At 40.7% G+C, this 27,656-nt stretch overlaps 1 protein-coding gene across 4 annotated transcripts in view; it reads right to left on the reverse strand.

The window, feature by feature from the left end:
• Positions 1-27,656, reverse strand: part of SHANK2 (SH3 and multiple ankyrin repeat domains 2) — a 247,720-nt gene that overhangs the window by 35,395 nt on the left and 184,669 nt on the right. For 3 of the 4 annotated variants that reach the window (XM_054275891.1, XM_054275894.1, XM_054275892.1), the window contains 2 exons: positions 4,200-4,335; positions 2,356-2,436 (listed from right to left, as the gene is read on the reverse strand). In XM_054275891.1, coding sequence (XP_054131866.1) covers positions 2,356-2,436; positions 4,200-4,335 — 217 coding nt within the window. Of the gene's footprint in view, positions 1-1,956; positions 1,966-2,355; positions 2,437-4,199; positions 4,336-27,656 lie in introns of all 4 variants that reach the window. The other variant, XM_054275893.1, reaches the window with a different exon arrangement.

Genomic DNA, 27,656 nt, shown 5'->3' on the forward strand with positions numbered 1-27,656 from the left:
GGGTTACACATAGGTATTGATGAGAACATCCACAGTGCTCATTTATAGGTTCTTCCTATTTGCTTTGCACATATATGGCATGAAAGGAATGCTCATTAATTAGAGAGTTTAATGGCTATAAAAATGTGGGTGTTCTCATAGCTCTCACAGATGTCCAATATATACACAAATACATAGAAGGATATATAAATTATAGATAAATACACACATACAAGCTGTGTTTTATGTTAGGAGACAACTTTTAACTGATGATAGGGAGAACACTTTCCCTGTGGATGCTTGTTCAGTTGCTGTGCAATGTAAGAATTCTTGTCCCTTCTGATAATAGCCCTTTTCCAGGACAAATATGAAAAAAGGTAGACCACAGATGTTCTTTGGAACAGCAGTCACTTTGTTTACTAAGGTGGTAAATGTTCAGAGTGTCACAGGAGTGGCATTTACAGACTTTTTTAGGAAGAAAACAAATTTCTGCCACTACTACAGCTTTCCCAGGGCACAAACACCTCTGGAATATGGCACAGGACTATTTCTCAGAACAGAAAACTCCTGCCACTGCAATGTCTGCCCCATCTGGATAAAGGCATGAATGGGAAATGTGCTTAAAAATGGAAATTTGTCCCTTGGCTGCTTGTTAAAGGAGTTGTAGTGGTTTCTGCCACTTGGTGAGGACAAAGAGCAGAGCAAGGGCCACAGCTGGAGCAGGGGTGTGGGAAAGCTAAAATAAGATGGTCTCCACTGAGGATATTGTTATTAACAAGCTATTCTCCTCTAGGAAAGTGCTGCTTCTGCTTTAAGATCAATATCTCCTGTGGAGGATTGAAAAGTCAGAGAAATAGAAGAATATCCTCAGCTTGAAAGCAATTGGCAGAAGAGGATAACAAAGGGGCAAAAATGGTGCTTAAGTATTGCTGTCCCCTTGGGAAAGGTGGTTGATAAACCAGCAAAGTTTTACAAGCTCTCAGCACTCCATGAAAGAAAAGCAAATGAAAAACACCCAGACCCACAAAGTGTGCTCCAGAAATAATATTTTACATTTTAATCCTGGAAGAAAAATGATGGAGCATTCACAAGCTGATGATACCTTGAGTTAAGCTCCTAAACTTCCTTGTACATAAACCCCAAATTTTCTGACACTTGCTGGAGCTAAATAATCAGACCGGGGTGGTTTTTTTGGTCTTCATTTGGTTGTTAGACCATAGAGAAGACACTACCTACTTCAGCACCACTTTGCTGAGAGACTTCCCACTGGAGTTACGTGACTTGACTCACTAAAGATGGATGGGGTCCATCTGCCCCAAAAAACACTGACTTACAGGGGAAAAAAGGGGCCACAAGGCTATGATTCCTTTCAGTTGGCCTTCTGATGAGTCCATGTCAGGAAAACTCCAAGATGATAAAATTAACTATTTAAATGTAGAATTACATGGAAAAATGGTTTTATTGTGTGGATTATTATCAGCTATTACTCTGCAGTGAGGGATGTGGTTTGCTTTCATATCCATTTCTCACTTGCTAAACAGACTGTTTTACTGTTATAGCCACATAGAAATATGCACTGGGCTTTTCTCTTTTTAGATATGATTTATTCATATTTCCATGTCTTTGTCTAGCTGCAGAAATTCTACCTTTTAATGACCTAACAGATTAAAACCAGGAAGAAAAGGACAATTACCTTCCTCATTTCTAGAAAATGAATACAAATTCCTGAAGAATTATGCATATCTAGAATGTGGATGATCAAGCAAAGGAATCTACAACCACATTTCTCAAAACTAGCAAATAAAAGACTGAATGCTCAATAATTTTTATTACCAGTAGTGAGAGGAATTAAGTTTATATCATGCACAGAAGTCAAAGTGATATCATAATATGCACTTTTTCAGATCAAATGAAACAAGTTGAAGTTGAAGCTGCTTTAACACTGTCAGCTTTTAATAACAGCTTCTGGCAGCTTACCTTTATCCACTAATGAGAGGCCACAGAAATTTAAAATAAAACAATATTAGATGAACTGAAAATTTAGAAAGCAAAGCTAACAAAACATGATACAGCATTATTTTCTTTTGTTCTTTTCTTTTTTTTTTTTCTTTTTTGGTAGAGGTGCCAAACTTTGATGATGCATAAAATGTATCAACATTCCCTTGCGCAGCAGTAAAGGCACAAGTCTCCACAAAAATCATTCATGCGAGTCATGCACATTTTGAACTCTCCAAAGATGCAGCATTCTTAAAACCTCCTCTGCTCTAGACACCGTACACACTGTGCAGCTCCCTTCATCAATTTCACACAGAGACATATAGATAGATATTTACATCTCCACCAAGCCAGCATGCTTGCCAAAAAACACTTTCTTACCAAGCTCTTCAAGCTCTGAGGTCATGGACTTAGAGCGCAGGGTCAGTGCAGTGGTTGGAGCTCGCTTAGGAGGTGGTGGGGCTGTACATGGGACAGAAAAACACACAGGTGTCAGCCAAAACACACCCTCTGGAAGCCCTGTGCTCACAGCCACAGCTCCACAGCCATTTAAAAGAATAAGCTCCATGAAATAAGGCGAGAATTAATACCTACATGTGGAGGAAAAAGCCCTGAGATGCTTTTCATGGACTGAATTTCTCCACTGTTTCTGGCTCTAGCGTAGGTTGCTTGACACATCCGCAAGCTTTTATGTAACAGGATACATAGAAACATTTAAAGCTAAATAACTGTGCACTTCTGTTTCCCAGCAGGAAAAGGGCTTTCTAGAGAAAGGACCTCGCAGCAGTGGTGCCCCTCTGAGAAATATGCAAGGCTAAAAACCTCCTGGGCACCAGCCAATCTCGGGCAGATTAATTGAATCTTTGAAGAAACTGCTCAATCTGAGAAATACAGGAAAGAACATTCAAATGGATCTGAATTGTTAAGGTCACTCGAAGGGAAATGGGTGATCCTCAGAATATATAAGGTCTTAAAATATCCAGGCAATAATCTAGCACAGAAACTACCATCTGTGCTTTAGTATCCTGGTAACAAATATTTCTGGTGATCAGAAAAGATAATCTCATTCCAACCCCTCTGCCACAGGCAGGGGCACCTTCCACTGTCCCAGGTTGCTCAAAGTCCCATCCATCCTGGCCCTGGACACTTCCAGGAGTGGAGCAGCCACAGCTTCCCTGGGCACCCTGTGCCAGGGCCTCATCACCCCCACAGCAAAGAATCTCCCACTAATATTTAGCCTAAACCTGCTGCCTTTCAGTTTAAAGCATTGCCTCTTGTCCTGTCACTACATTTTAGGTCAATATGATACATACCAAAAGGCAGAGGCAAAAAAGTTGAAAATGTGTGAACAGTATTTCCATCAAGCCAAAAATAATGCAGGACCATGCTGGGACATGATTTAGTTTAATACAGCTTTCCCCCTCCACCCCACAAGCTGGTCTCACTCATTTTTGCTTTTTAATTATTATTATTTTTAGTAAGCAGTGGATGTGAAAAGCACTTCCAGCAGAGACAGAAAGTTTTAATTTGGTGGAGCAGGAGGGATCCTGCAGTGCCAGCCCCTCACCTGCCCATGCTGAAGAGCCAGGTGTGAGTGAGTGAGAGCTCAGGGCACTGTGGCAGCAACAGGAACTTTCAGCAACGTGCTGCAGCTGCAAGGAGCACCAAGGAGCAGCAGAAATCTTCCCTGCTTAATGATAATTATGGGGGCCTAATGACTTCCCAGCATAGCTAGGAAACCAAACCCTGGGGCATCTAAGGTGAAGGAAACAGTGTAAATTCCTTTTTTTGTTTTCTCTTTTTTTTTTTTTTTTTTTTTTTGGGTGAAGTTTTCACGGTGGTTTCTTTGGACAGGTGTGTGAGAAACACTGTTAAACTACCCCTATTTCAAGGACATTTGAAATTAATAAAAGGTCATCTCTTCTTAGTGCTTTTCCTCTCTCACTACTGCAAGAAATTTTACAACAAGATCCTCAAACATATACATGTGAAAAACTCATAAAGATTAATACCAAGCATGATGAGAGAATATTGCTCTTTTAGCCACATGTTAACATCTAACCCAACAGAATTAAATCACTCCAAATTAAACAAGAGCAGGGCATTTCAAATTTGAGAAGCAAAGTCTAACAAATCAGAATTTAGAAAACAGCAATTTCATGCCCATATTTGGTTTTCTGTGAAGGAAGAGCAGAAGAGTCCATTAGGAAGAGAGAAAAATGTACCTTTCTTCCTTGCTGTGTCATCTGGATCAAGATTCCTGGTTACTGTGACAACCTTCAGCACGAGGTGATTGCCCCCCTGTCGAATCATGTTCACCACCTGCCTGTGGCCAACTTTCACTACATTCTCATTATTAACCTGCAGAGAAAGGACCAAAAATGTAGAAAATTTTTGTTACATCATTTTTATAAAAAGAACGTGGAAGGAACAGATAGAAACAGAATTTCTACTTACTACCTTTTAATGAAAATATGTATTTAAAGAACAGTGCATAGCTGACATGATGATCAGAAAACAAAACTACTCCTTTGGAAAATGCACATGTAAAAAAATTCAATGTAAATAAATTCAACCAAATCCTGCCCTTTACATTTTATTTACAATGACTAGATTTTTCCTTCTGCAAGTTTCTGGAAGGATCTCCTGTCCTGAAAGCAAAGGCAACAGGGCCATAGGAAGCCCAAAGAGTGTCCATGGAAAAAGAAAAGTTAAATGCATGAAGAGTTAAATACATGAAGCCTTTAGCAGTTAGTGTGGTCATGATAAACCTCAAACTGCACTGCAACACTTAGCTTAGGGGAAAAAAAAAAATTAAAAAAAAATCTATATACTCTCAGTAATTTCTAGTGCTAAATCATCCTTTTTGCTGGATTTGTCTTTCCATAATATCAATTAATAGACATAGAAGAAAGCAGAGGCATAAAAACTGTAAATAAGCACGGCTAAAAGTAATTTATTTATTCATTCAATCTATAAGGAGTCACTGAAAGTTATCTGAAATTTGAATGATGACAACATGTAAGACTGAAGTGCTGCCTGTGCTATTTGAACATAAAAGATATTGAGGAATGGAGGAAGAGCTGCTGCCAGGATACATGCTGGGAAGTTGATCTCTCTCCAAAATTCCACTGACTCAGTAATATTTCACTGAGATCACTCAATGCCTCCCAAAATGAACAGTCATTTTCAAAGTAAGTGTTTTTAGCCTCCTCTATTTATTCTGACAGGCTGAGCACCTCACACTCTGAAGGATTTACAGTTCAGAGCAGAACAAACAGCACGAGTCGCCCCACTCCAACCTGAAATCATTTTCCCATCCATTGTCTGGAAGGAAAACCTTCCCTTTTTTCAGGCTTCAGCTGAGCCAAAATGCATTTTAATGAGGCAGTGCATTGGTAAACCATCTTTTCAGCAGAGTGCTGCAGTGGGGAGCCTCCAGGACGAGCTGTGTGCTCTGTGCCTGAGCTCAGGGTGCTTTTGGAGATGCTTTTTTGGTTTCAGGCACTGTGACGTAGGTGGAACACATGCTGAACATCCAGACCTGTTGAGCAGGCAAAGACGAAGTTCTCTCATTCTGTAGGTGGAGGGTATAAAAGAATATTGATTTAAATAGGACTCTTGCTGGTTTGCTTTATTTTACACCTCCTTAGCATCTGGTATTTAATTCCAAGAGATATTTATTTAGCTGGACCAATGGCATCTAAATTTAATCTGTCTAAAATACTGAAGCAAACAGCGTTATCCATTTACTTCTGAATTCCTTCCAGTATAAAAGCCTCAACCAGGTAATTCTTTTTTTAAAAAATCATGTAATTAAGAATTATGGAATGCATCCACTCTATTTTTACTGGAATTAAATTTCAAGCTTGGAAGCCAGTAAGGATTACCATGTAATCCCTAATGCTGTCAAAAAATAGAGCCCTCCAAATAAATCAAAAGTCAATATTAATCAAACACATGTACACTTCACTAGTGTAAAGTGATAAATGTGTAATATGATAAACAGCTTATGCAGCATCCCATCTGTTCCCATCGTTCTGTGCAATGATATTTAACATTTAGAGCAGGAGCAAATATATACAACACATTTTTTTAAAGCTGCCTCAGAAACAGAACCTGTAAATGACTGTTTATAGCAGCTTTGTTGAAAAGGCACAGTTACAAAAGCTGGGACTGAAAAGATTGATCTGAAAATAAATAAAATAAAAATATTGATAGGAGAGCTGGAGGTTCTTTAACCCAGAGTCCTATGGAAATACTAGAGAACAAAAGAACCATGGAACCAGCAGAGCAGAACCTCATCCTCACAGTCTTTAGCACCTCAGGGGGTAAAACTGGAGCATGCTTACAAAGTAATAACTTGGGAATTGTCAATAGCTTATAAGGGACATTATTTCTTTTACCCTTCTTCAATATTTCATCCAGAAGCCAAATGTCTGCAGGAAGGGTTGTTAAGCAGTGAGACACCAGAGTTCAAGCAGGTTTGTCTGACAGTTTTAGTTTGATTTATTCAGCAAAACTTTTCCAGGTGTGAGTAATTTGAGGCAAATCTCTCTCCACTTCCACTTCAAGCTTTGGCAAGGGGGACTTTGTAAACCTGTAAAGCAGATATCTGTTCCAACTGTGCCAATTCATTTCATAATCACCTGTGTTCTCTGTATGAAATGTAATGTAAACTCTTTAAAACACTCAAAAACTATTTTTTTGTTTTAGCAGCTAGGTGTTTGGCAGGAAGCTCTAGAAACAAAGAGTAAAGTTGTTTTGCAGGCACAAATTTGTGTCTTTCCCTCTTTTAAAACCCAATCTTTCTGCATATTTTCTGCAATCTTTCACTGCAAAACCTGAGGTTCTTATTTTCCTCCTACGATTCCACAAAACATTTTTCTGCCATGTCCTTTGCAAATAAGTGAAAATAGATAATAGAAATAGACATGTGAGGAGGCTGGGTCTATGCTATCAATGAAATCTGGTCATGCAAGAAACAAAATCTAAGGAAAACTGTCCTTTGGGACACCTCACAATTTCAACAACTCTCTTCTATCCACTCTGGACTCTTGGGAAAAGCCTCAGAATTCTGTATTTTTGAAAATCATTCTTTATTATCATCTGGTTACTGAGCAGTGGGATGGAAATTATTTTGAGAGAATTAATTGATAAAGTAATATGATCTCATGAATGTCTTTAAAAATAGTCTAAACAGACTGGATAACTTCTTTTCCCCTGAAATGCAGTTATGCAATAGGTTGAAAAATAATAGAATATAATAAAATGTAATATAATATACTACAATATAATAGAATGTAATTTAATATACTACAATGCAATGCAATGCAATGCAATATAATATCATATCATATCATATCATATCATAGTAAAATAACGTGCACATTGTAAGCTGGCAGATGCATGAGCTAGAACACATTCACCAGAGCAGCCTTCCTGTAGGAAGGTGCAAAAGGAAAAAAATAACCACTACTAGAGAAATAGACTTTTGCAGACTTTGTTCTATTAATTAAAAAAAAGTAATCTTGGTTTCTCCAATGCATCATCCTAAATCTTCCATTACCAAAACATTCCCTCAGTGGAAAAGGCAGTCAATCATTTTTAACAGCAATTAAGTAAACAGAACTCCATCTTTATGCTTGGGATGCCCATTGCAGAATGGTTGAAGTTGGGAATCACATCCTCCCAGAAGAAGCTTCTCAGAAGCTCTTCCTTATCCACTGAACTACTTGGAAAAAAAAAACCAACAAACCCCCAAACCCGTTACACACGCTTACAACCCCCTGCCTACACACTTTTTAAAATTCACCCTTTTTGATAAATATTTCACATACACAAACCCAATCACAATTTGTACCAGCGAAAATAAATAGCTCCCAAGTGATTTTGCAGGCTCAAATGATGTTTCTGCATTTCAAGTAAGCACAGAGCTGTGCACGTGGCCCTGCCTGTCAGCAGCCAGTAAGAGTTTCCCATCTGGAGTCTCAAATGTGAGAGGAAGAAAGACACAGTGACCCAGAGACTTTTGGGGAAGTGATTTGTGCTCTCAGTGCCAACCCAGGGGTCACCCACTGAAAACCAGCAAGGGCTTGTGGTGTTTGTGGCCATTCTGGGAGGGGCTGGAGCAGCATTTAGCACAAATCAGCACAAATGTCCCAAATTTGCACGTGAAAAGCATATTTTACGTCAAAAACTCTATTACTTGATCCTCAAAATTCATTCTAAAGCTGGATTTAAGGGGCTCATGGGCAGCACAAGGGTACATAGTGAATCCAGAAAGGTTTCTGTGAAAGTAAATTTGAACAAATTCTGTTGGCAGCAAACTTCTTATTGAGTATCCCAGGAAAGGCCTGAATGCAAAAATAACCACAGATCCAAAGGAGGAGCCAAGTTAAAAAGGTCCAAAGCCAAAAGATGCTTTGGTGTAATGACATTTTATATGCTTACAAGATACACTTCACCACAATTGATACCAAGATTCACTGTCTCAAAAAGTTAGCACATGGTTTTAACCTGTGTCTTAGATTAAAATAGAAAGTAATAATATGATATATAAATGAGTCCCATAATAGAAATTAATATGTGAATTTGTCTCTGCAAACCCAATTATTCTCATCCCACCACAGAAGCTTAAATAGAGAGAAGCAAATGGCTTCAGTCCACCAGGCTCCAACTATTCATTTATTTCAACAGTTTCTGAAACAGGCCTTGAAGAGTCTCTGGAAAATTCCTGAAAATTTTCTAATACAAATGGGAAGTTTGTTTACATTCTGATCTCCCACATAAAACATCACTGATTCCCACGAGTGTTTGACCATACCCCATTTAATCTACTCTGGCATAAAAGATGCTTCAGAGGCTTCATGCACTCCGTTGATCTAAAAGGTGCTTTAAAAAGAAAAAAAAAAAGAAAAACAACAAAAAGCTTCACAGAAGCAGGGATACAAGGATGTGGAAATTCCAGCTGACATCTTGCATTAATGATGTTTTTGCAGTAATCCACTTGCTCAAGATTTGCCTGCCCTGGTGGCCCTACTGCATGGGATGATGCAAAGATGAAGCCAGTGAGCTGGAATTGGACTAGGTGATCAAAGGAGGCAACTTCCCACCTGAATCCTGTAATTTATGAGGTTTCTCCAGAAGAAGAAATATTATAAGGAAGATTTTGACAGCCTTTCAGAAAAAAAGTACAGATGAATTAAGGGAAAACCATCAAAATCATTCGTAGCCTTGCTACAGTATCTTGGCATCAACTCCAGTATTGGGGCACACAAACAAGAGATAAGATGCCTGAAAGAAAACACCCTGTGGAGAGACAATGTGCTGAAGTTCTGGATTCCATCCTGTCACCACCTTTGCCCCTGCTGGCACATGGGGAATGTTGTGCCTTCCCTGCCTCAGCTCCCGGGGCAAAGGGAGATGGCACTGCCTGGTGCTCCAGCAGGACAGGCTGGAGCCTGCTGGAGCCTGGGATCTGCAGGGCTGCCCCAGCCAGGCAAAGACTTTTCCCAGCTGATCCAGCAGTGGCAGAAATGCTGAGGGGTGTGGTCTCTGCCTGGAGACAGCAGAGCTGTCGAGGAAGGGCTCAGGCACTCCATCCCCACGAGTCGCACCAAAGCTGCAGTTGTGCTCAGGAACATCTATTTCTGAGAGAGGCACTGAAGGAAGAGGCATCTCAGATCATAAACTCCAGACTCCTTGGTTGTCATGGCAACTGCATCACAAAATTTGTTTCTTAACATTTAGCCAAGCTCCATCTTGGAACTTCTCAGTTTTCCTGTCCCTGCTATTCCTGTTAGGCCCAGAACCTATGAGAATAAGTGCTATTTTTTTGTAATTTCTCTCCTGGGTGTATCCAGTTTGTATTATTTTTTTCCTGTGTAAAGCTACCAAAAGCATAAATAGACTTTATTTTCCCCTTACTTTCCCAGCATTCTACAAACATATGTGGGAGTAATGTCTTGCCTTGGTTAAACACATATTTTAATAATATGACAAAGTTGAAAACCTGAATGGAGCATAACAGCGGTCAGTTCTTCAAAGACCTTGTTAATTTTTTAAAAATGTGTCTAACTTAAGTCAAACCAGCCTATAAAGATGGTCATACATTCATCTGTGTTTCACCCAGCTAAGACTGACCCCATGCCAGTGTCTGACTTCCCTCAAGGGAAATGCACAACTTATTTTTTTCTAATACGTACAAACTCACTGGAATACTTTGAGATCAAAACTGATACCCCAAAAAAGCAGCTGGGTCAAGGGCTGCTTTTCCTCTCTTATCCATGGCATGATCTAAAAGGTAGGACTATGTTAAATTAGCACTCTTATCTAAAATTTTGGATTTTGTATACTTATATCTAACCTGAAAGCTGTTGCAAGTAAGTGACTTCCATCCTCATGAGACTACGTAGAACATTTAAACATCACTCAATTCCTTGGACCCTGTCCTATTAAAAATAATGGCCTCTATTAATTAGTACCTGTTCCTGTTTTGAATCTTTTGGTTTAAGTCACATTTCATTGGAGAGGTTCAATTAACTTTATTGCAGTTGATTGAACTGCAGTGTTCCACAATCAATTAAGTGGCACTTAAGATGAATTTGTCCAATGTCTGCCAGGTGCAAGAGGTGGAAGCTTCTCATGCTTGAACTTTTCTCAGGAAAAAAAATATCCAATGAGCTGGGCACATCTGTTTTGCTTCTTTTTTGCTTAAAATAAACTCACTGAGGATAAGTCGATAACTACTTTTTCCCCACATTCCAATGCTCAAAAAAAAAAAATGTACTAGTTTAAAATTCTGTGAAATGAAAAAGAAGTTTGAAGTGCAACAGAGAGTACCTTTACATTATTCATCTTGTGAACATGCCTCTTATACTGAATTTGTTCTCATAGCCTATAAATTATGGTACATAGACAGCACCAAAAATAGGGTACCAAAAATAGCAAACTAGAGGTCACCCATATGGTAAAGAAACCTCTCTAGCATGTCTGCCCTTCACAGATGAAAACATGCACAAAAATCCAAAACTGCTCAACCACTGCAACCAGAACTGCTTCCATCCCATTCTCCTGGCAAATCCAGTCATCCTTCTCTGCTGGGGGCTGCTCCAAGGTGGAGGAAAGAAAAGGGAAAGGGGAAAGGGGAAAGGGGAAAGGGGAAAGGGGAAAGGGGAAAGAGGAAGGGGGAAAGGGGAGGAAAGGGAAAGGAAAGGAAAGGAAAGGAAAGGAAAGGAAAGGAAAGGAAAGGAAAGGAAAGGAAAGGAAAGGAAAGGAAGCTCTAGAAACAGAGCTTGTGGCAGTGGGAAAACAAACTCCCATCCCTGCATGCTCCTCTGCTGCCCAGCCACCCACATCCCAGTTTGCTGCTCCCCCTGCGCAGTCGCTGATGCTTCATGAGACCCTTCTGATAAATTAACTCCAGAGGGGAAAAAATAATCAAAACTTGATAGGATAATTTTGCTCTGGATCACAGACTGTCACTGTGATCTGAGAGCTGGGCCAGCTCAGGGCAGCAGAGCAGGTGTTTTTTCGGCCCCTGTTGCTCCCGTCAGCTCCTCTGGGACAGCTCCTCCAGGGCAGCAGCAAGAACAGGATCCCCTTTGGGCAGAGTGCATGTCCAAGCCAGGCCCATCCCTGGAGCAGCTCCATCCCCTCCTGTGCTGCTGTGTGGGACGGGAATGGGGAGCAGAGGGAGCTGAGGCAGCACTGCCATTCCCGCTGTGCCCTCGGAACAGCGCCCACCTGCACACCCTGCCCCCAAAGGGATGGAGGGCTTCAGACCCCCACAAAACAATTCCCACCCCAGCGCTGGAGGAAAACAGGAGGCCGTGTTCCACCCTAAAAATATCATATTTTTTCAAATGGGGAGTTGCAGTGCTGTTATGCAAGCACTGGGAGGACAATGGATCTTTATTTGAATTCTGAATGAACCACTTGATAAGTATTTACAGGAGGTAGAAGCTCTCAGGCTGAGCCCTTCTATTTTTAAAGCTGTGCATACCTACACTAAAGACCATTAGGCAGAGAATTCTAAAATATGGATCAAAATATAGATCTCTTTATGAGCATTAATAATACAGCCCAATATTCATTTACATTAGGTAAGCACCCTAAGTCAGGCAACACAATTTAAAATTAAACCCTGTACATGGAATATAAACTGCCTGGTTTTGTACATTTCAATGATTTTCTGTTAAAACCTTCTCAGAGATTACACAGATATATTGACAGAAAGTGTTGTCATCATGTGTTGATAATCTATATTTCCTCCTCCCACATACAGTCACTTTCCAGAAAATGCATCTGCTCTAAGAACAATATTTAAAAAAATGTATTGCTCATGCATCCTTCTTTATACAGGAAAGCCTAATCTTATAGCAGATGGAGATAATTCTTTCTTAAAGCCATGTTAGTTTTAACAAGGCTGCCTTAAACTTGGAATCCCTTGGAAGTTTAATTTGGAGGCCATGGGAATGAGGACTGAAGTCTGGGCCTGAGCAGTGTCTAAGCATATACAGAATAATCAAACTCACATAAAAAATGTTTTCTTTGTTAGATCAGAATGAAGAAATACCCATCAGTCAGCTGGTGATGGGCAAGTGTCCTATTTCAATTTAGAAAATTACTGATTGCACCAACCATACTGCAGCTTTGTGTGTGTTTTATGTCAGACTTCCCACATTGGAGATAAACCCCAAAAAGAGATATCAGGGGTGGAGCCATTGCACAGCACAGTTACATGGAAATGTTTAGTTTAAAGCAACCGCAAAAGAGCATCCAAATCTATAGGCACAATTGTAATGTAAAACAGACAGGAGACACAAATACCATGTTACACAACATTAACTCAACAAAAGCAGCCAAAGACAACTTTCACAGCTCTTTTTAAAGAAAACAAACTTGTTTATAAGAGCAACTTCATTAATTCATAATAAGGCTTTTTGTTACCACTTCAAAAAAGCGACGTTCTAATTTACTTACTCTCCACACAGAATAACCACTTTTTATCTTCTCAAGCAAGAGTACAAGTGCAAAAAGCTCCTGTGTTAAGAGGGAATGATTTATTTTGGTGAGTGAACAAGCATCAGAGGAGGATAACAGCAGATTCCTCAGAGCATTTTGTCACAGCGAATAAGAATCATCGACAAACCTTTCATTAGGTTTGATTTTATTTGTAAATAATTTGGAAATAAAAATCTATTTTGGGACAATCTGGTGACTCACAGAGCACGAGGCAATTTCCTGCCCTTTACAGAGGCCCCACCTTGGCTGCAGAGAGCTCCAGTCCTGAGGGAACCCCCTCCCAGCCAAAGGCAGAGGCAGTGGAGCAAGGCTTTGCCTTCTGCACTGCTCCCAGCCACAGCAGCCAGAGATGCTGCAGCCTCTCCTTCGGGGACATTTGCTCCACAGTCTGGCTCTGTATCCAAGCAAAGCTTTGGAAACTCCTTTGGAGACACTTCCTGCCTTCCAGTGGCCAGAAGGAAGCCAAACCTGTCACCTGCTTCCTTTCAGCACCCGGAGCCAGCAGCACCATGGTCAGCTGGGGGATGCTGGGGGTGAGTCTGTGCTGTTGCACACTGACATTTCATTTAATTTCATTTCCCTCAAGAGCTGCACAACCTCATGCCAACAGAGCAGCTCAGCAGAAGAGCCTTGTGGAGATAAGCATGCCCCAAACCTGAGCACAGGCACCAAAGAGAGGGAGACAAACAAAGCACGAATGCCAAACAAAGCCCAAGCAATAACATAACAGGATTTTCAGTCAGAAAGCAGCAGCTTCATTTGTACCAACAGTAATTTTATAATCACTTGAAAACATGTCCAAAATCACAATTTTGCAGACTTGTTCTCCTGCCACCTAAATTTTCTCTGCAACCCAACCCCCAATATTAACAAACAGCAAAGCCCCACTGAGTTTGATTCTATGCAAAATATTTTGGAATGTGAACTAAGTCTTAAGCACACAAGGAAAGATCAGAAAAATAACATAGCTTGTTAAGAAGAGCACAAAGAGATGGTGCTGCTCCACACCAAAGGGCAGAAATGCTATGTGCTTCCAAAACTACAGGAGGGAAACTTTGATTTGAACACCAAATGTTATGGAAATCCCTTATAATTCAAATTAAATTTGTATCTCGGAGTTGCAGAATGGAGTTTAAATGTTAACCAAGCTCTTAGGCTAAGGTTTAAAACTTGGAGGCACTGTAGAAAGAGCTAATATTTCCTACAAAGTTGGAATTGCCAAAAGCTGTGTCAGGGTCACTTGGATACTGCCCTTGAAGGCTGGGTTCAGGGAGACCCAGGAGCCCAAATTCCCGAGGTGCTCACCAACCTGCCTCCCTCTGCACAGCAGATTAAACCACCCCAGGTGTTGGAATTACTCCTGTGAGCCCCTCATGTGGCAAAACTTCATCCTAAATCCCCATCCCAGGAGGGCCAGGGACAGCAATGGATGGAATGTCAGACAGATGGAATGTCACCCAGCTCATCCAGCCCCTCCTGAGCACTGACTCTCTGCTGCTGGGCTACCAAATCCTGCTTGGCCAGCACCTCCAAGGGCACTCCCACTGCAGGATTTGGGAAGCAGCAAAGGCTGGGGACCATTTCCAGGACTGGGTGGGTGCAGCTGCCTTGCTTTGGAGCCTGGCTCCATCTGTGTGACAGCACATTGCTCCCTGCCAGCGGCCACACATCCCCCCAGAGAACTTGGAGTACTGCAATTTCCCAGCCTGTGTGAATTCTACATGCTGCAGATAAACCTGGGAAAAAGAACTTTGCGAATTGCTCCTGCTAGCTGGGAAATTGCATTTCCCAGCTAGCAGGAGCAATTCCTTTAGTGCCACGTAGCTTACATGGAGACTGAGCTGTGAGAAGGAGGCACACTCACAGCTCTAATGTATAAATTTTAGATGACTTTAAGGTAGTGATTGATTCTCCTTGAGTGCCATCCTCTTTTTTATTCCAGCCTCTGAGCTCTTTGCCTAATTGCCCAAATTGCAGTAGCATCACATCTGATTTCTCTCCAAATACCTTGACCTAAATCAGCTTTGTCCCAGTTACTGGCATTGACAAGTCTGGCAATGGTAGAGGGATAATTTCAGTGCATCCTAATATGCTTTTTATTGATTTCCAGGTGGGTTTTTTTAGACTACAAGGAAGACAGCCATGAAAGACATGATTTAGATTCTGGAGTCTGACTAAGGCAACATAAAAGCTTCAGCTCTAGGAAACATTCTAAAAAGCAACCTTAGTGTGTGTGCTACTCACTCCTACTGCTGTGCCCCCCAAATCCTGCACAGGCAGCACTCCTGGAATTGCACAAATCCAGGGCAGAATGTCTTCTGTCACTGGCTTTGATTGGTGCATGACTGTCAGCCTTCAGAGCATCTTCCTGCAGAATGCAAGGAATGCCTGATCCACGAGCAAAGGTCCCGAGAGTCTCTGAAATTAAAACTATTTTTATCCACCCTAAATATATGCTGTCTGAAACAGTTAAGTGAGCCATTGTTGCTAATACATAGTACCTTTCACACACATATAGAGTACATGCTTATCACCCAGAGCACATTCCTTACTGAGGGAGCACAATTTTGTCCAGAGGAATGGAGAAAAATAGAAGTGTGTGGACTAGAAATAACTCTGCTAAAAGGCATGGGGACAGAAAAAAGCTGGGGGGTACCGGGGCAGCACTTTAAAAACAAATAAATAAATCAATCGGGCAGAAAAAAAGATGCCATTAATTAGGCCTTCTAATTTCTAAGTGGGGAAGAGCAGCTCTAACCTGATCGAGACTTTACCGACTCCATCAAATGGCCAATGTTGGTACAACAGGCAAGGGCTACTTAAAAATAAAACAAAAGCACAGAGGACTGGGAAAATCATCCTTTTAACCACAAATTGACTCCAGTTTAAATGTTTCCTCAGCAGAAAGCCTTAAAGCATTTTGCTTATGTCTACATGGCAGTTCTTGCTCAGAAGGAATGGGCTGGAAGTTTTATGCTCCTGGAGAGACTGAATCTCATAATTTCATTCCGGAATTGGCTGACTAGTTTTTCCAACACTGGAAAAACTAATTTTTAAAATTCACCAGGGTTTGTATGCCAAAGTTAGAGCAAATAATTTGGGTTTCCTGATTTTCTGTGCTATTCCTGTGGGCCTGGTGGCTGCTTGTTTGGGAATTCCTGCTCTCTGTGGACAGAGTTGTTTTCAAATAACTCAGGTCCAGAGTTATTTTCAAAGAGAAAAGAAGAGTGTCTCACAGAGCAGTACTTAGAAATTGAGGATATGGAAGAAAGTAGCAGCAACTCTCTGGAAAGTTTTCCTGCATCTATGGCATAGGCATGTGTAGGAAGCTGTGTGGATGCAAGAACTCTAAAAACAGAAATTTTGTCACTTTGGTTAGAGATCAAAGACCTAGAAAACAGGATGCAGCCTCCTCAAAGTATCAGATTCTCAAGTTACTATCTAATATATTTCCATCATTGCTCAAAAATAAGTAATTTTATCATAAAATCCCAGCACTATGGAATGGTTTGGGATGGAAGAGACCTTTAGAGTCCAAGCCCTCCTGCCATGGGCATGGACATCCTTCAGTAGGTTCAGGAGTTCCTTCCCATAAACCCAAACCTTAGGATAGAAGCAAATAAATGTCTCTGTCGCAGATAAAATAAAGCAAATCTATTGGAACTTTAGAAACCAAGCCAAGATTGCATCTTAGAACTCTATCATTACCTATCTGCACCAAGATTAAACTGATAATAGCTCCAGAAGAGGCAGGATCTTGGGGTTAGTTGCTTAGCAATTGAAACTTCTCTTTCAGAATCCAAAGGAGGCCTAACAGCACCTTTTGTGATTATAACTTGAAGTTCTCCTTCCTGACAGTGCAGCTGTGATGTTCTTAGCTACAAATCAATCACCTAAACCTTTACTTTATTTTGATAACACAGCTCCTGCTATGCATGGGAAATATTTTCCTGTCTGCCTGGATTCTGAGCTCTAAGAGCATTTCATCAGAACCCTAATTTGGTGCCATTAAAGTCTATTCCCACTGAAGGTGGCTCAGCTTTTCTGCACTGAGACACTTCACAAATTCTAGATCACCCTTGCCAGGCAGGAATGTGACAAATACAAATCTTTCCCACCCACTTCATTAAGATCAACTAAATAATCAGGGAAACAGTGATGGAGCAAGAATTAGGATCTCATTCATCCTTTAACTATGGAAAAGGTTTCTGATAACACTGAGGAGTTAAGCCACTAACAAAGCATAACTCAGTACTTGGACAGAGCCTGTTCTTTTTAGCCAGAAAGGCACGTGCACAAACAAGAGAGTGAAATGGATAAATTTTACTAGCCAAGAATAAGAAGGAAGGATGGGTTGCTGGCTGTGATAAGAAATCAAGATTAGCTTCCTCCACCTGAAAAGACACAAAATTATCTTTTACTTTTCAAACCAGTGTGGTCCAAGTCAGATATTTTATGGTTTTGCTTTTTGTTTTGTCTTCTAAGCAGAAAATGCAGTATAATTTTGAATTTTTTTATTCAGGTCTGGAGTACTGAATTCATCACAGCTCCAGCCAAAACATTAGCAAAGTTCTCTTAAATATTTCCATCGTGGAATCCTAATTATCAACTGTGGCTTCAATTGCCTTCTTTGCTCTTCCTGGAAAAGTGACATTCATTTTGCCTTGGAGCATGTGCTGCTTTTATATTTTCCTCTCCATGCCTTTGAAAATGAGGACCACCTCTTTCCAAAGCTCATGGGCAGCTTCTCTCTCCCTGCTACTGCAGCATCCCCACCTTGGGTTAATGAAGAATGCCCTCACTTAACTATGCATAACTGGATTTATTTCTCCTTTTTTTTTTTATTTTATTTGGCCTCACCCTGGGGTTACCACATAATTTATCAAGAAGAGATGAAGTATTTTGTTTGACATAGCTGCAGCCCATCTGGAAGGTTGCAGGAGATGTAATGTGGCCGAGAGCGATTATTTCATCCCGCACAATGACAGCCAGGAAGAAGCAGCAAACAACAACAAAAAACCTCACTGTGAATTATATAGGTGCAGAACTTTCACTGTAAAAGCTGGATTAGTTAAAAGCTTCCTAGATAATACTTAGTCACAGAAAGAATAAACTCTGGTTACTTATTTCCTTCCCTTTGTCATGCAGCAAGGCACAGATTAAAAAGACAGACACAGGGAGGCCAGGCACTTTGAGGGCTTGCCAGTATTTTGATTAGTGACCAAAGTCAGTGAACTGCACTTTGTCTTGTCTTTTATGTAAGAATAAGGATGAGTCATGCAAGACTAAAATAAACACCTTCTCAGAGGCAGCCTTGCTAATAATAGCAGCTACATCTTTAGTCCTCCCCAGCTGAAACTATTACTAAAGCAGTAGTATGGAGCAGAGCATGCTCAGGGAGGAATTCTACCTCTGCTGCCTTCACCTTCCTGTCTGATGGCATCAAAACAGACAACTCAGAGCAGACACTTCCTCTGGGCTTGTTTGGCACGGTTTGGCAGCAGGGAGGGCTGTGTGGGTGGCTGCTGTGAACATGAGAACCTGCTGGAAAGTTCTGCTGCAGCCAATGGCAGGATGGGCTCCATGCTGGCCATGGCCAAGCCCACCAGCAACGGTGCGAGCACCTGAGGGAGAAAAAGTGAGAGAAAAAGCTCTGCAGGCCCCCAGGTCAGGGGAGGAGGAGAGGCAGGAGGTGCTCCAGATGCCAGAGGCACTGTGTCCCTGCAGCCCATGGAGGTCCACAGGGAAGCAGAGATGCAGCTGTAGCCTGTGGAGGAGCCCAGGGGAGGCTGTGACCCCTCAGAAGGGAGAGCAATAGCGGATTTGTCTTTACAAACAAGCTGTGGGTCTGCTGGTAGATACAATTAGCACTGGGAGAGAAAAGAAACAATCGGAAGGATTCCACTGATTGATGAATGGAAGAAGATATTTGCTTTTACAAATAAAAGGTCTGCTGATAAATGAAATTAGACATTGAAAGATGAAAGAAACAATGGGGAAGAAAAACCCCTAAATTCTGTAAGAATTAAAAATTGAAAGGGAGGGTTATGTATTAGAGGGAAATCTTCAGTATCAGTAGTTTTGGGAAGTCTGTACCTCTCAAGTACCTCAGCCAATGGGGAAAGAGAGAAGGGAAATGCAGCTGGGAAATTAGGATAAAAAGGGAGGCTGTCCTCCAAATGTCTGAGAGATCCCAGGGGAATGCCCCATGGCCTCACCCTTTATTCAAATTAAGTCAAAGGACTCCTCAGTCTCCTTTTTGGACATGAATCTCTAGTATTTGTGGATTAATTTTCCTAACACAAGTCTCCCGCAATCCTGCAGGAGATCCATGCTGGAGTGATCTGTTCCTGAAGGACTCACTCCAAGGAGGGTGGGCTGCGGCAGTCTGGGAAGAACTGCAGCCCATGGGAAGGACTGATGCTGAGAGGTTCATGGAGGATTCTCTTCCCCTCTGCGGAGCAGGGAGAGGTGTGAGGAGTCCAGCCACTGAGGAGGAAGGAGCACCAGTAACCACATGTGATGGACTGGCCATGGCCCCCAGTCCCATCCCACTGTGGGGGAAAATCAGGAGGAAGCTGAGCCTGACAAGAACGGAGGGGTGGAGGGGAAGGAGTTTTAAAATCTGTTTTGTATTTCTCATTACCCCAACTTGAGCTGCTATAAATTAAATTAATTTTTCTCCACATCAAGACTGTTTTGCCAGTGACAGTATCTGGTGAGGGATTTCTCTCTGTCTTTATCGCAGCCCAGGAGGTTTTTGGGATATTTTCTCTCCCTGAAACACTGGTACATCCATGAACTCTGCATGCCACTGATACCAAAGGGAAGCTCAATTTCTAACTAGAAAACAGGAATACTTCCTATTCCTAAAACATAAATCATGTCTGCGAACTATTCTGTACAAAGAGAAAATATTTTCAACATATGCATCCCATAATAAACACATGAATTATATTTTGACACTTTGAGGAAACTATTAAACCATTACACGTCTTTCAGGTGCCATTGGGTAGGAAGGAGTTTAACCATTTTTGTGGAGAAAATTCAAAAATTTGCTATTTCTCAAGTGCAGAACACCAGCCAAGGAAAAAACCCTTCCACAGCACAACAAAGCCCAGTAAACCCAAGGAAAGGAAAACTTCCCTGAGTTACAGTTGCACCATGAGGAACTCTTCCCACTTATCCCAACAGGCAGGCTCTTCCTGCTTGAACGTGCCTCAACAACTGCACTGGATTTATGTTTCCCTGGAATTAAACAGTTTTCAGGTGCTCTCAAGCCTTCCAACCTCTCCACAACAACAATCACCTCCTGTTCTTTCACCTGAGCAGTTAAAACAGCTGCTGGACAATGAGCCTGATATTTTGCTGGTTATCCTTTGAGACATTATGGACAAGAATCTTGTTCTGGGTTGGATCAGCCCTCTGTACAGGGAAGACTTATCCCAGTTACAGCCTACCTCTGCAGCATAGCTGTTTTATTTCAAGATGGTCAGAATGATAATTATTTTAAGCACATTTGATAATTGTTCAAGGAGGGAGGGAAATTTTTAGAAAAACTAGAGAATGCCCTGCAGGTTCAACACAACTGATCTTTCATTTACAAGCCTCAAACTGTCAGGTCACTGAATATTGTCCTTCAAAACTGACAACCAAGGCTGGCTCCTATTAGAAAAACGTTGTTGGTGGCTTCTCCAAGACTTAAAAACCCCATTTAGCTTCTCATTTCCTTTGTTAAGTTCTTTTAATTATGAAGCCAAGCTTGGAAAGGCCAAACAACAACATATTCTTCCGTGGCTCTCACAGTCCTGTGGCATTAGGAACATATGTCAGTTGTGTTTTATCAGACACCAAAGGAACATAATCTTGCTTCTTGGGCACTTCTGAATTATTTCTGGCAAAGAGAGGCATTGAGATTAGAAAGGGAATAGTCCTGGCAGCGGGAGCAGTTTCTCTGCAGCCTTTAAACCATGCTCCCCTTTCCCTCACATTTAGAAAATATTCCAAGTTTCCATATATTTATATAAAACTTGATTCTCCTAAGTTAATTAACTAAGTCAGTGCAGTGAGTTCATAGGTTATTAGAAACTTTTTCACAATATAAGTCTGGATCAAATGGCAATATTCCAGTGGAGCACTACCAGGTGTGCTCTCAGGAAGGCACCTGCATGGCACAAAGGAGTGGGGATTGTCTCCCTGGTCCTGCCTTCCCAAATGGCTCTCCCAGCACACCATATGCTCCACACACAGTATCCCAGATGGATGCTTAAAGGGTTCATTAATTCCTCAAACCCAGATTTCTGAGGGTCTGGACAGCTCATACCTTTGTAAAATAGGGAGGGAGAAGTAAGAGCCAAAAACTAAATTAAGGGAAAGGGAGTTAAATTAAGATGTGTGCAGGGATGGTGGGGAGCAGCTCTGAGTTCCTTCCTTTGGATCCAGAGCTCCAGGACTGTCTTGTTCCATTGAAATAATTATCTGTACACAAATGACATTTTAAAACAGCTTCACTCTTGTGACACTAGGCACAACTTTGGAGGCTTTGCTTTGCTCAGAGCTGCAGACTGCATTAGTCATAACATGGCTTAACCTTTAAAGGAGCAAATCCATGGCCCACTAACATTTTTGGAGGGAAAAATTTCATAACATCCCAACAGCCATCAGGGCCTCTCCAGTTCTCCTTTTTTCTTTATTCTTTGGAGGCACCACTGTCTGCTTTGCCATCCTGGCATTTTTCTCCTGCCTCACAGGGTTGTGATGAATAATATTCATTCCCTCCCTCCCTGGGTGTGGGGTCAGATTAATGCTGCATGGAACATCTAAGGATTGATGAATGGGATCCTGGAAACTCTTCCTTCAGAACCTGTGCTCAAATCCTACTGCATTTGGAGGTGGAAGATCATCATGCAAGTTGTACAACAGAGGTGGAAACAAGAGCTGAAAAATCTAGGAGGAATCAAGCCAAGAGCTTTCCCTGATGTACACATGGAGCAAAGAAGGACCTCTAGTCTTCCTCATGAATTGAAAGTTGCACTTCAGGAAAAAACCTACAAATTTGTTGGAATGTAAGTAAAAAATCCCTTGGTAGATGGCAGAAAAAGAGAGCAAAATTTGTAATGCAGATTTCTGCCTCCTTCTATTGTCATCTAAAATTTTGCTGGTGCTATTTGACCTCTTTTCCAGCTTTTCTCTGGAAGAACAGATGGAAGTCAAGTGAAAAACATGGAAAGGAACAGCACAGTCTTGTACCCCTCTGAGAACAACAAACAAGTGGTAGAAATTGAAATATTTTCTTTCCTTAGCAATGATTTTTTAATAGATTTTTCCTCAGACACACCCTTTTCTCCACAGCCCCTGTAACTGATAAACCAAAGGAGACAGCTTCCATTAGAACATTTCCTAAATTTTCTTAATATTTTTTTACCTTGTCACTGACCCAATGATAAAAGGCTCTGACATTTCACACTGAGGAAGGCACAGATGATCTATAATCCATTTTTAACCTCCCTCTCTGCAGCATCTGGACAATTATTATTCATATTAGAAGTCTCTGGAGTCAAAAAACTAACAGAATGTATATAATCCATGAAAAAATAACAAAAATACCTATCCTCTGAAGTATTGATCCAGAATTCTGTAAAGTCTGTGGCTCTGAAAGATGAAAAACATGAGAGACCATCCATTCCAGAAGAACATCTCAATATGCTCAAGGGGGAATGGCTTCAAGCTGATATTGGGGGGGCTCAGATTGGATATTGGGAAGAAATCCTTCCTGTGAGTTTGGCAGGCCCTGGCACAGGGTGTCCATGGAAGCTGTGGCTGCCCCTGGATCCCTGGAAATGTCCAAGGCCAGGTTGGACCTCACTGATGTGAGCCTGTTGTGGATCCAGGAGCATTTATCAGCCTTTTCCTGCTTGTCCTGCTTATCCTACATCTCATGGATTCATCTGATCAAAACCTTCAGCTATTTCTGACCTGATTTTGATGGGTGATTCTGTCTCTGCCCTAATAATGCCAATGATGGTGCTCCTTTCATCTGAAGCAGCGAGATAACTTCATTAATAACTCAGCATGATGTCATCCCTACATTCCCTCTGCCTGTAGCATTTTTAGACCCTTGTGATCTAAATTTTCTTCTAAGGCTGGCCCCTACTTTTGAAAAAAAAAAAACCACCTAGAAATTTTCTGCAAAATGTTGAATAATTTTTAAAGTTGTTTCTCTTTCAGCTCCCCAGACTTTGAAGCAAGAGAGGCTAGAGGGGATATCAAAATTATTTTTTGAAAATCCAGCCCTTAGAACATACAGATAAGATATAATATACATAAGATATATATACAGATATACTTAATCTGTAAATTGTGGGCATAAAACTCAAGTTATTTCCCAGAAACACAAAAGGGATCAGGAGGGCAAAAGTACAGCAACCTCTTCCTAGAGGAGCAAAGAAAAGTTTTGAGGGTCAAAGCACATTAAAAAATTGAAGTCTGTTACTCCAATTAGTGTCTGCGCAGGAATACAAAACACTGGATAGAAATACAGATTTTCTGGAAGTGTCAGAGGTCTGATTTTGATTGCCATCACATTAGGAGGAAATATGAATAAGAAAACACTGTTCAAGTGTGTCAAAGCAAGCCTGCAGATTATAAAATACCATGTATTTATTTGTACCCCATCTCTTGAATATTATTACAGACCAGTCCTTGTTTCCCACTACAGCACATTTGACTTGTTAAACCCCACTTTAGTTCGAAATTAATGACAGCAGCTACAGCAAAGCATGTCATATCAACTTGGCTACATCAGTTTCCACCACAGGAAAGTGAAGGTGTCATTTACAACAGATTAAAAAAAGACTGAAGTTCCTGTGGTATTGACTTAGGAAGTAACTGAAATAATTTGCAGCTTTGTTTCATCTTCTTCCAGAATATGACTTAATCCTCTTTGCAGATAATTCTCCATTTACCAAGCAAGAAAAATTGCAGATAATTCTCAATTTACCAAGCAGGAAACTTTTGAGACCAGGATTATGCAAAATGTGCCTTGGACCACAACTTTGATTTTCCAAAAGGCACAAGTGAATCCAGACCTTCATGGAAACCCAGAAAATATCCAGGTCAGAACTTTTTTGATGGGAATACTTCTGACCTATCTAAATGGCCAATTACAGGTATGTGCATTTGCCTATTACTGTTTTCAAATATCTGACACCTACTTCAGTTCAGCATTGAAGGAGAAAGGTCAGAAGAAACATCAAGAGAATGTTTGTAGAGACAAATTCACTCAGAGAATCAAGTCAGAGAAGGAATTCATTCCACAATTTCATGCAGTATATTAAGTAAATAATTTATTAGCTTGTTTGAAATTATGAATACCTTGAAAATAAAAAAATATAATGAAATTATAATCAAAAGGATTTTGTTCAGGTTTTTCAGCTAATAAATTCTTAAAAATAAAAACAACAATATAATATTGTCTAGCTAGATTTACTTGGCCTACAGTGATACAGTAATGCTGCATTTACTAAACTCTGCTGGGGAAGGAACAAAAAATTGGAACTTTCCCATGTTGATAAATAAAGTCAGAGATATTCTGCTGAATAAATTGACAGAAATGCAAATAACGGCAGGATTTGCATAAAGGGAACCCTCCTGTGCAAGACCAAAATGTGAATTTTAGGCTTACTGAATACACAATAATTTCAGCATACAGACCTGAATTATAATTATTTTTAAGCAAGAACACTCACCTAGTTATTGATATGTTAGGTAGTCATTAGAAGCTGATCATTCTCTTGTGAGTTGAAGTTTGCTAATCCTCTTTTTTAACTAATCTGAATTTAATGAGCAATGGCAAGAAAGAGCCAATAAGAGCTAAAAATAATCTAACAGCAAAAAATTAATGAGGCAATGATTTATTTATCTTCATGCTGATGAAGGTGTGTGGAAAAACATTGAATAAAGCAGCATTTTTGTGGGTCAGTAGCCAAACCAGTATGTGGCCAGTCAAACAGCCCTGGGTTCTCTTTCAGCATGGAATATTGCAGACTGATTATATTTCAGCAGAGCAAAGAATCCAGCTGGTGTATTTTGATTATCCATTTTAATTCAGAAACAGAGAACAAGCTTGGCTTGCTCAACACTTCTTTGATAATTGTGTACCTATACCTCTGTTTAAAAAATCCCAATTTTTGCAAATTTTTTATATGATGTAAATCTACAGAATTCATATGTCTGCATCACAGAATCATGGAATGGCTTGGGTTGCAAGGGACCTTAGAGCTCAATTAATTCCCACCTATATTTATAATATATATTAGCATTCCAAGAGGATGATGGCAATATTCAGTAATTATTCTTTTCTCTGTTAGCAGTCAGGAAAAAGTTGAACCTGGTACTGAAACCAAATGCTAAGTGCATGACTGAAGCCTTAAGCAAGCAGCTATTAGCTACTGCTATCAGCAAAATAATCCCCTGCTGAATGCTGTTAATTAGAGCAAACAGTAAAACCATGGAGAAATGGAAATGCTCATCTTTGTCACAACAGGCTGCAGTTTCCTTCAGCAATGGTCAGAATCTGGGCCACACACTGAAGCTCCTCACCATTTAGTGTTTTCCAGGAGGAGCTGTAAAGTCCAGCAGGTGATTCCCCAAACCATGATGATTCCCCACTATCACCTGGGAAACCATGACCTGTGAGCACAAGGATGAACATATCCAAGCTTCCTTTCAAATCCACCAGTACCTCTGGCACCTCTGGCACCCCGTGTGTGGGTTTGAAATTACCCCCCACATAAACCAGAGTGCTTCTTTGGTAACACAGACTTTAAAAAACTTCCATTATCCGACAAGTCTTGGAGAATCATGGGATCATTTAGGCTGGAAAAGACCTCAAGATCATTGAGTCCAAACCTTAGCCTAGCACAAATATTCCCTCTGTTTTCCTCAAAATGTGGGGTTCAGTCATTTTAGGTGCATTGGCTTCTCCAGAAGAACCTCCCTAGGCCATTTTTCAATGCAGTGGCAAGGAAAAAAATCCGTTTTCCACCCAAAACCTCCTTCTGAGATAAGCCGGGTCCAAGGAAGGAGCCCCACCTGACTCTGTCAACACACAAATGCTGAAAGCAGCAGATCTGAGAGAGAAAACAGGTCACCCAGCACAAGGGAAAGGGCAGCATAAGAGACAGAATGCAAAAATACAGATGGTCACGAGTGAAAAATACTCAGAGAACCAATAAGAGCTGAAGGTTGCTCAGAGGACAAAGCAGAAATGCACAGACAGAGGTAGGAAAGCTCTAAAGTGAGGCAGGAATTCAGCCAAAGCTGCCCAAGGGTCAGCAGAGAGCTGGCCACAGGAATTTATCACAGAGATGGAAGGCAACGAGACAGAAAACCTCTGAGAAGAACATAAAGCCACAACTGCTCATTCTGGATATGAGTCAAGGCTAGAAAATATGCCAGTCAAGATAAAGGGGAGAAGATTTCTGAATATTTGGAGGTGAAAAACAAAGGTGTTGGTTGGATGTGAAAAAAAGAGCAGAGTTATCACGACAAAAATATTGACGACACACAGAATTGCTTGAAGAAAAAGACAAAAGACACATTCAATTTGCAGTGGGAAGCTGATTGCATCTTCCCAAGTGAGGATTCAATCCAAGTGACAAAGGCAAAATTGAATATTACTCTGTAACTGCAGCATGTGAATTATTTTAGAGATGTCAATAAAGCAAAGAGTAAACACCAGCAGAGAACATGGGTGTACAAAAGATACACTGAAATGGAGGGGATTCAAGCAGCGATAACATCTTTCATTTTTGACATTGATTCCTGAATCTTATTAAATTAATACTGTTGGTCACAAGACATTGATCTTCAGAATCAAAGCAAAAAAAGCTTGAAGTCCATATGAGGCAGAGGGAGACACAGCATTGGTTTCTTGAACTCTGGTGTAATGAACACATTTCAAACTGCATTCATTTATTAATTGGAATAAAATAGATTTTTTTTTTCAAGATTAAGGTCAAGGTAAAATACTAGTGAGATGCAAAGCAGAGATTTAGTGATATTTTGGCAGGAACTCGGCACTAACTTCTAAAATCCAGATCTACAGAAAAATATCTGGGATATAGAATAGTGGGCCATACATTTATATTGGCATCAGTAGAGGTAAATTTGGGAAATGGGTTATAACAGCCTATGCTGTCAATCCCTCCATCACCCATGGACATCTTTTCCCTTAGTTGATTTAAACAAGAACCTCTCTAAAAAGGCAAATGCAGACAGAATGACCAAAGCCATTTTAGTTTTTGAGATGGGCAATCTATTTTAAGGACTGTGACTTTCTCTCCTAAATTTAATAATTCCTCTATTCATCATCTTAGCAGGATAGTTCCAGGAGAGTCTGTACTTAAAAATTGCTTATATAGAAATCCACAGGGTCTAAAGGGGACTTTCTCCTTTGAGGTCTGCTCTCCCAACAGTCTGAATTTAATATTCCATGCAAAGTGCCACAAGTCACTGTAATTTTCCTTTCCCAAAGCTGCTGCATAGAACATTATTTTTATCTGATGCTTAGAGCCTGGTAGATTCACTTAAACAGAGATCAGTCTAATAACAAAAGGCCTAATGCAGAAAACCAGTTTCCAGCACTAAATACA

The sequence above is a fragment of the Melozone crissalis genome, unplaced genomic scaffold, assembly GCF_028551555.1.
Source record: "Melozone crissalis strain CALT ecotype California unplaced genomic scaffold, PUWL_Pcris_2 ptg000018l_1, whole genome shotgun sequence".
Lineage (NCBI taxonomy): Eukaryota > Metazoa > Chordata > Aves > Passeriformes > Passerellidae > Melozone > Melozone crissalis.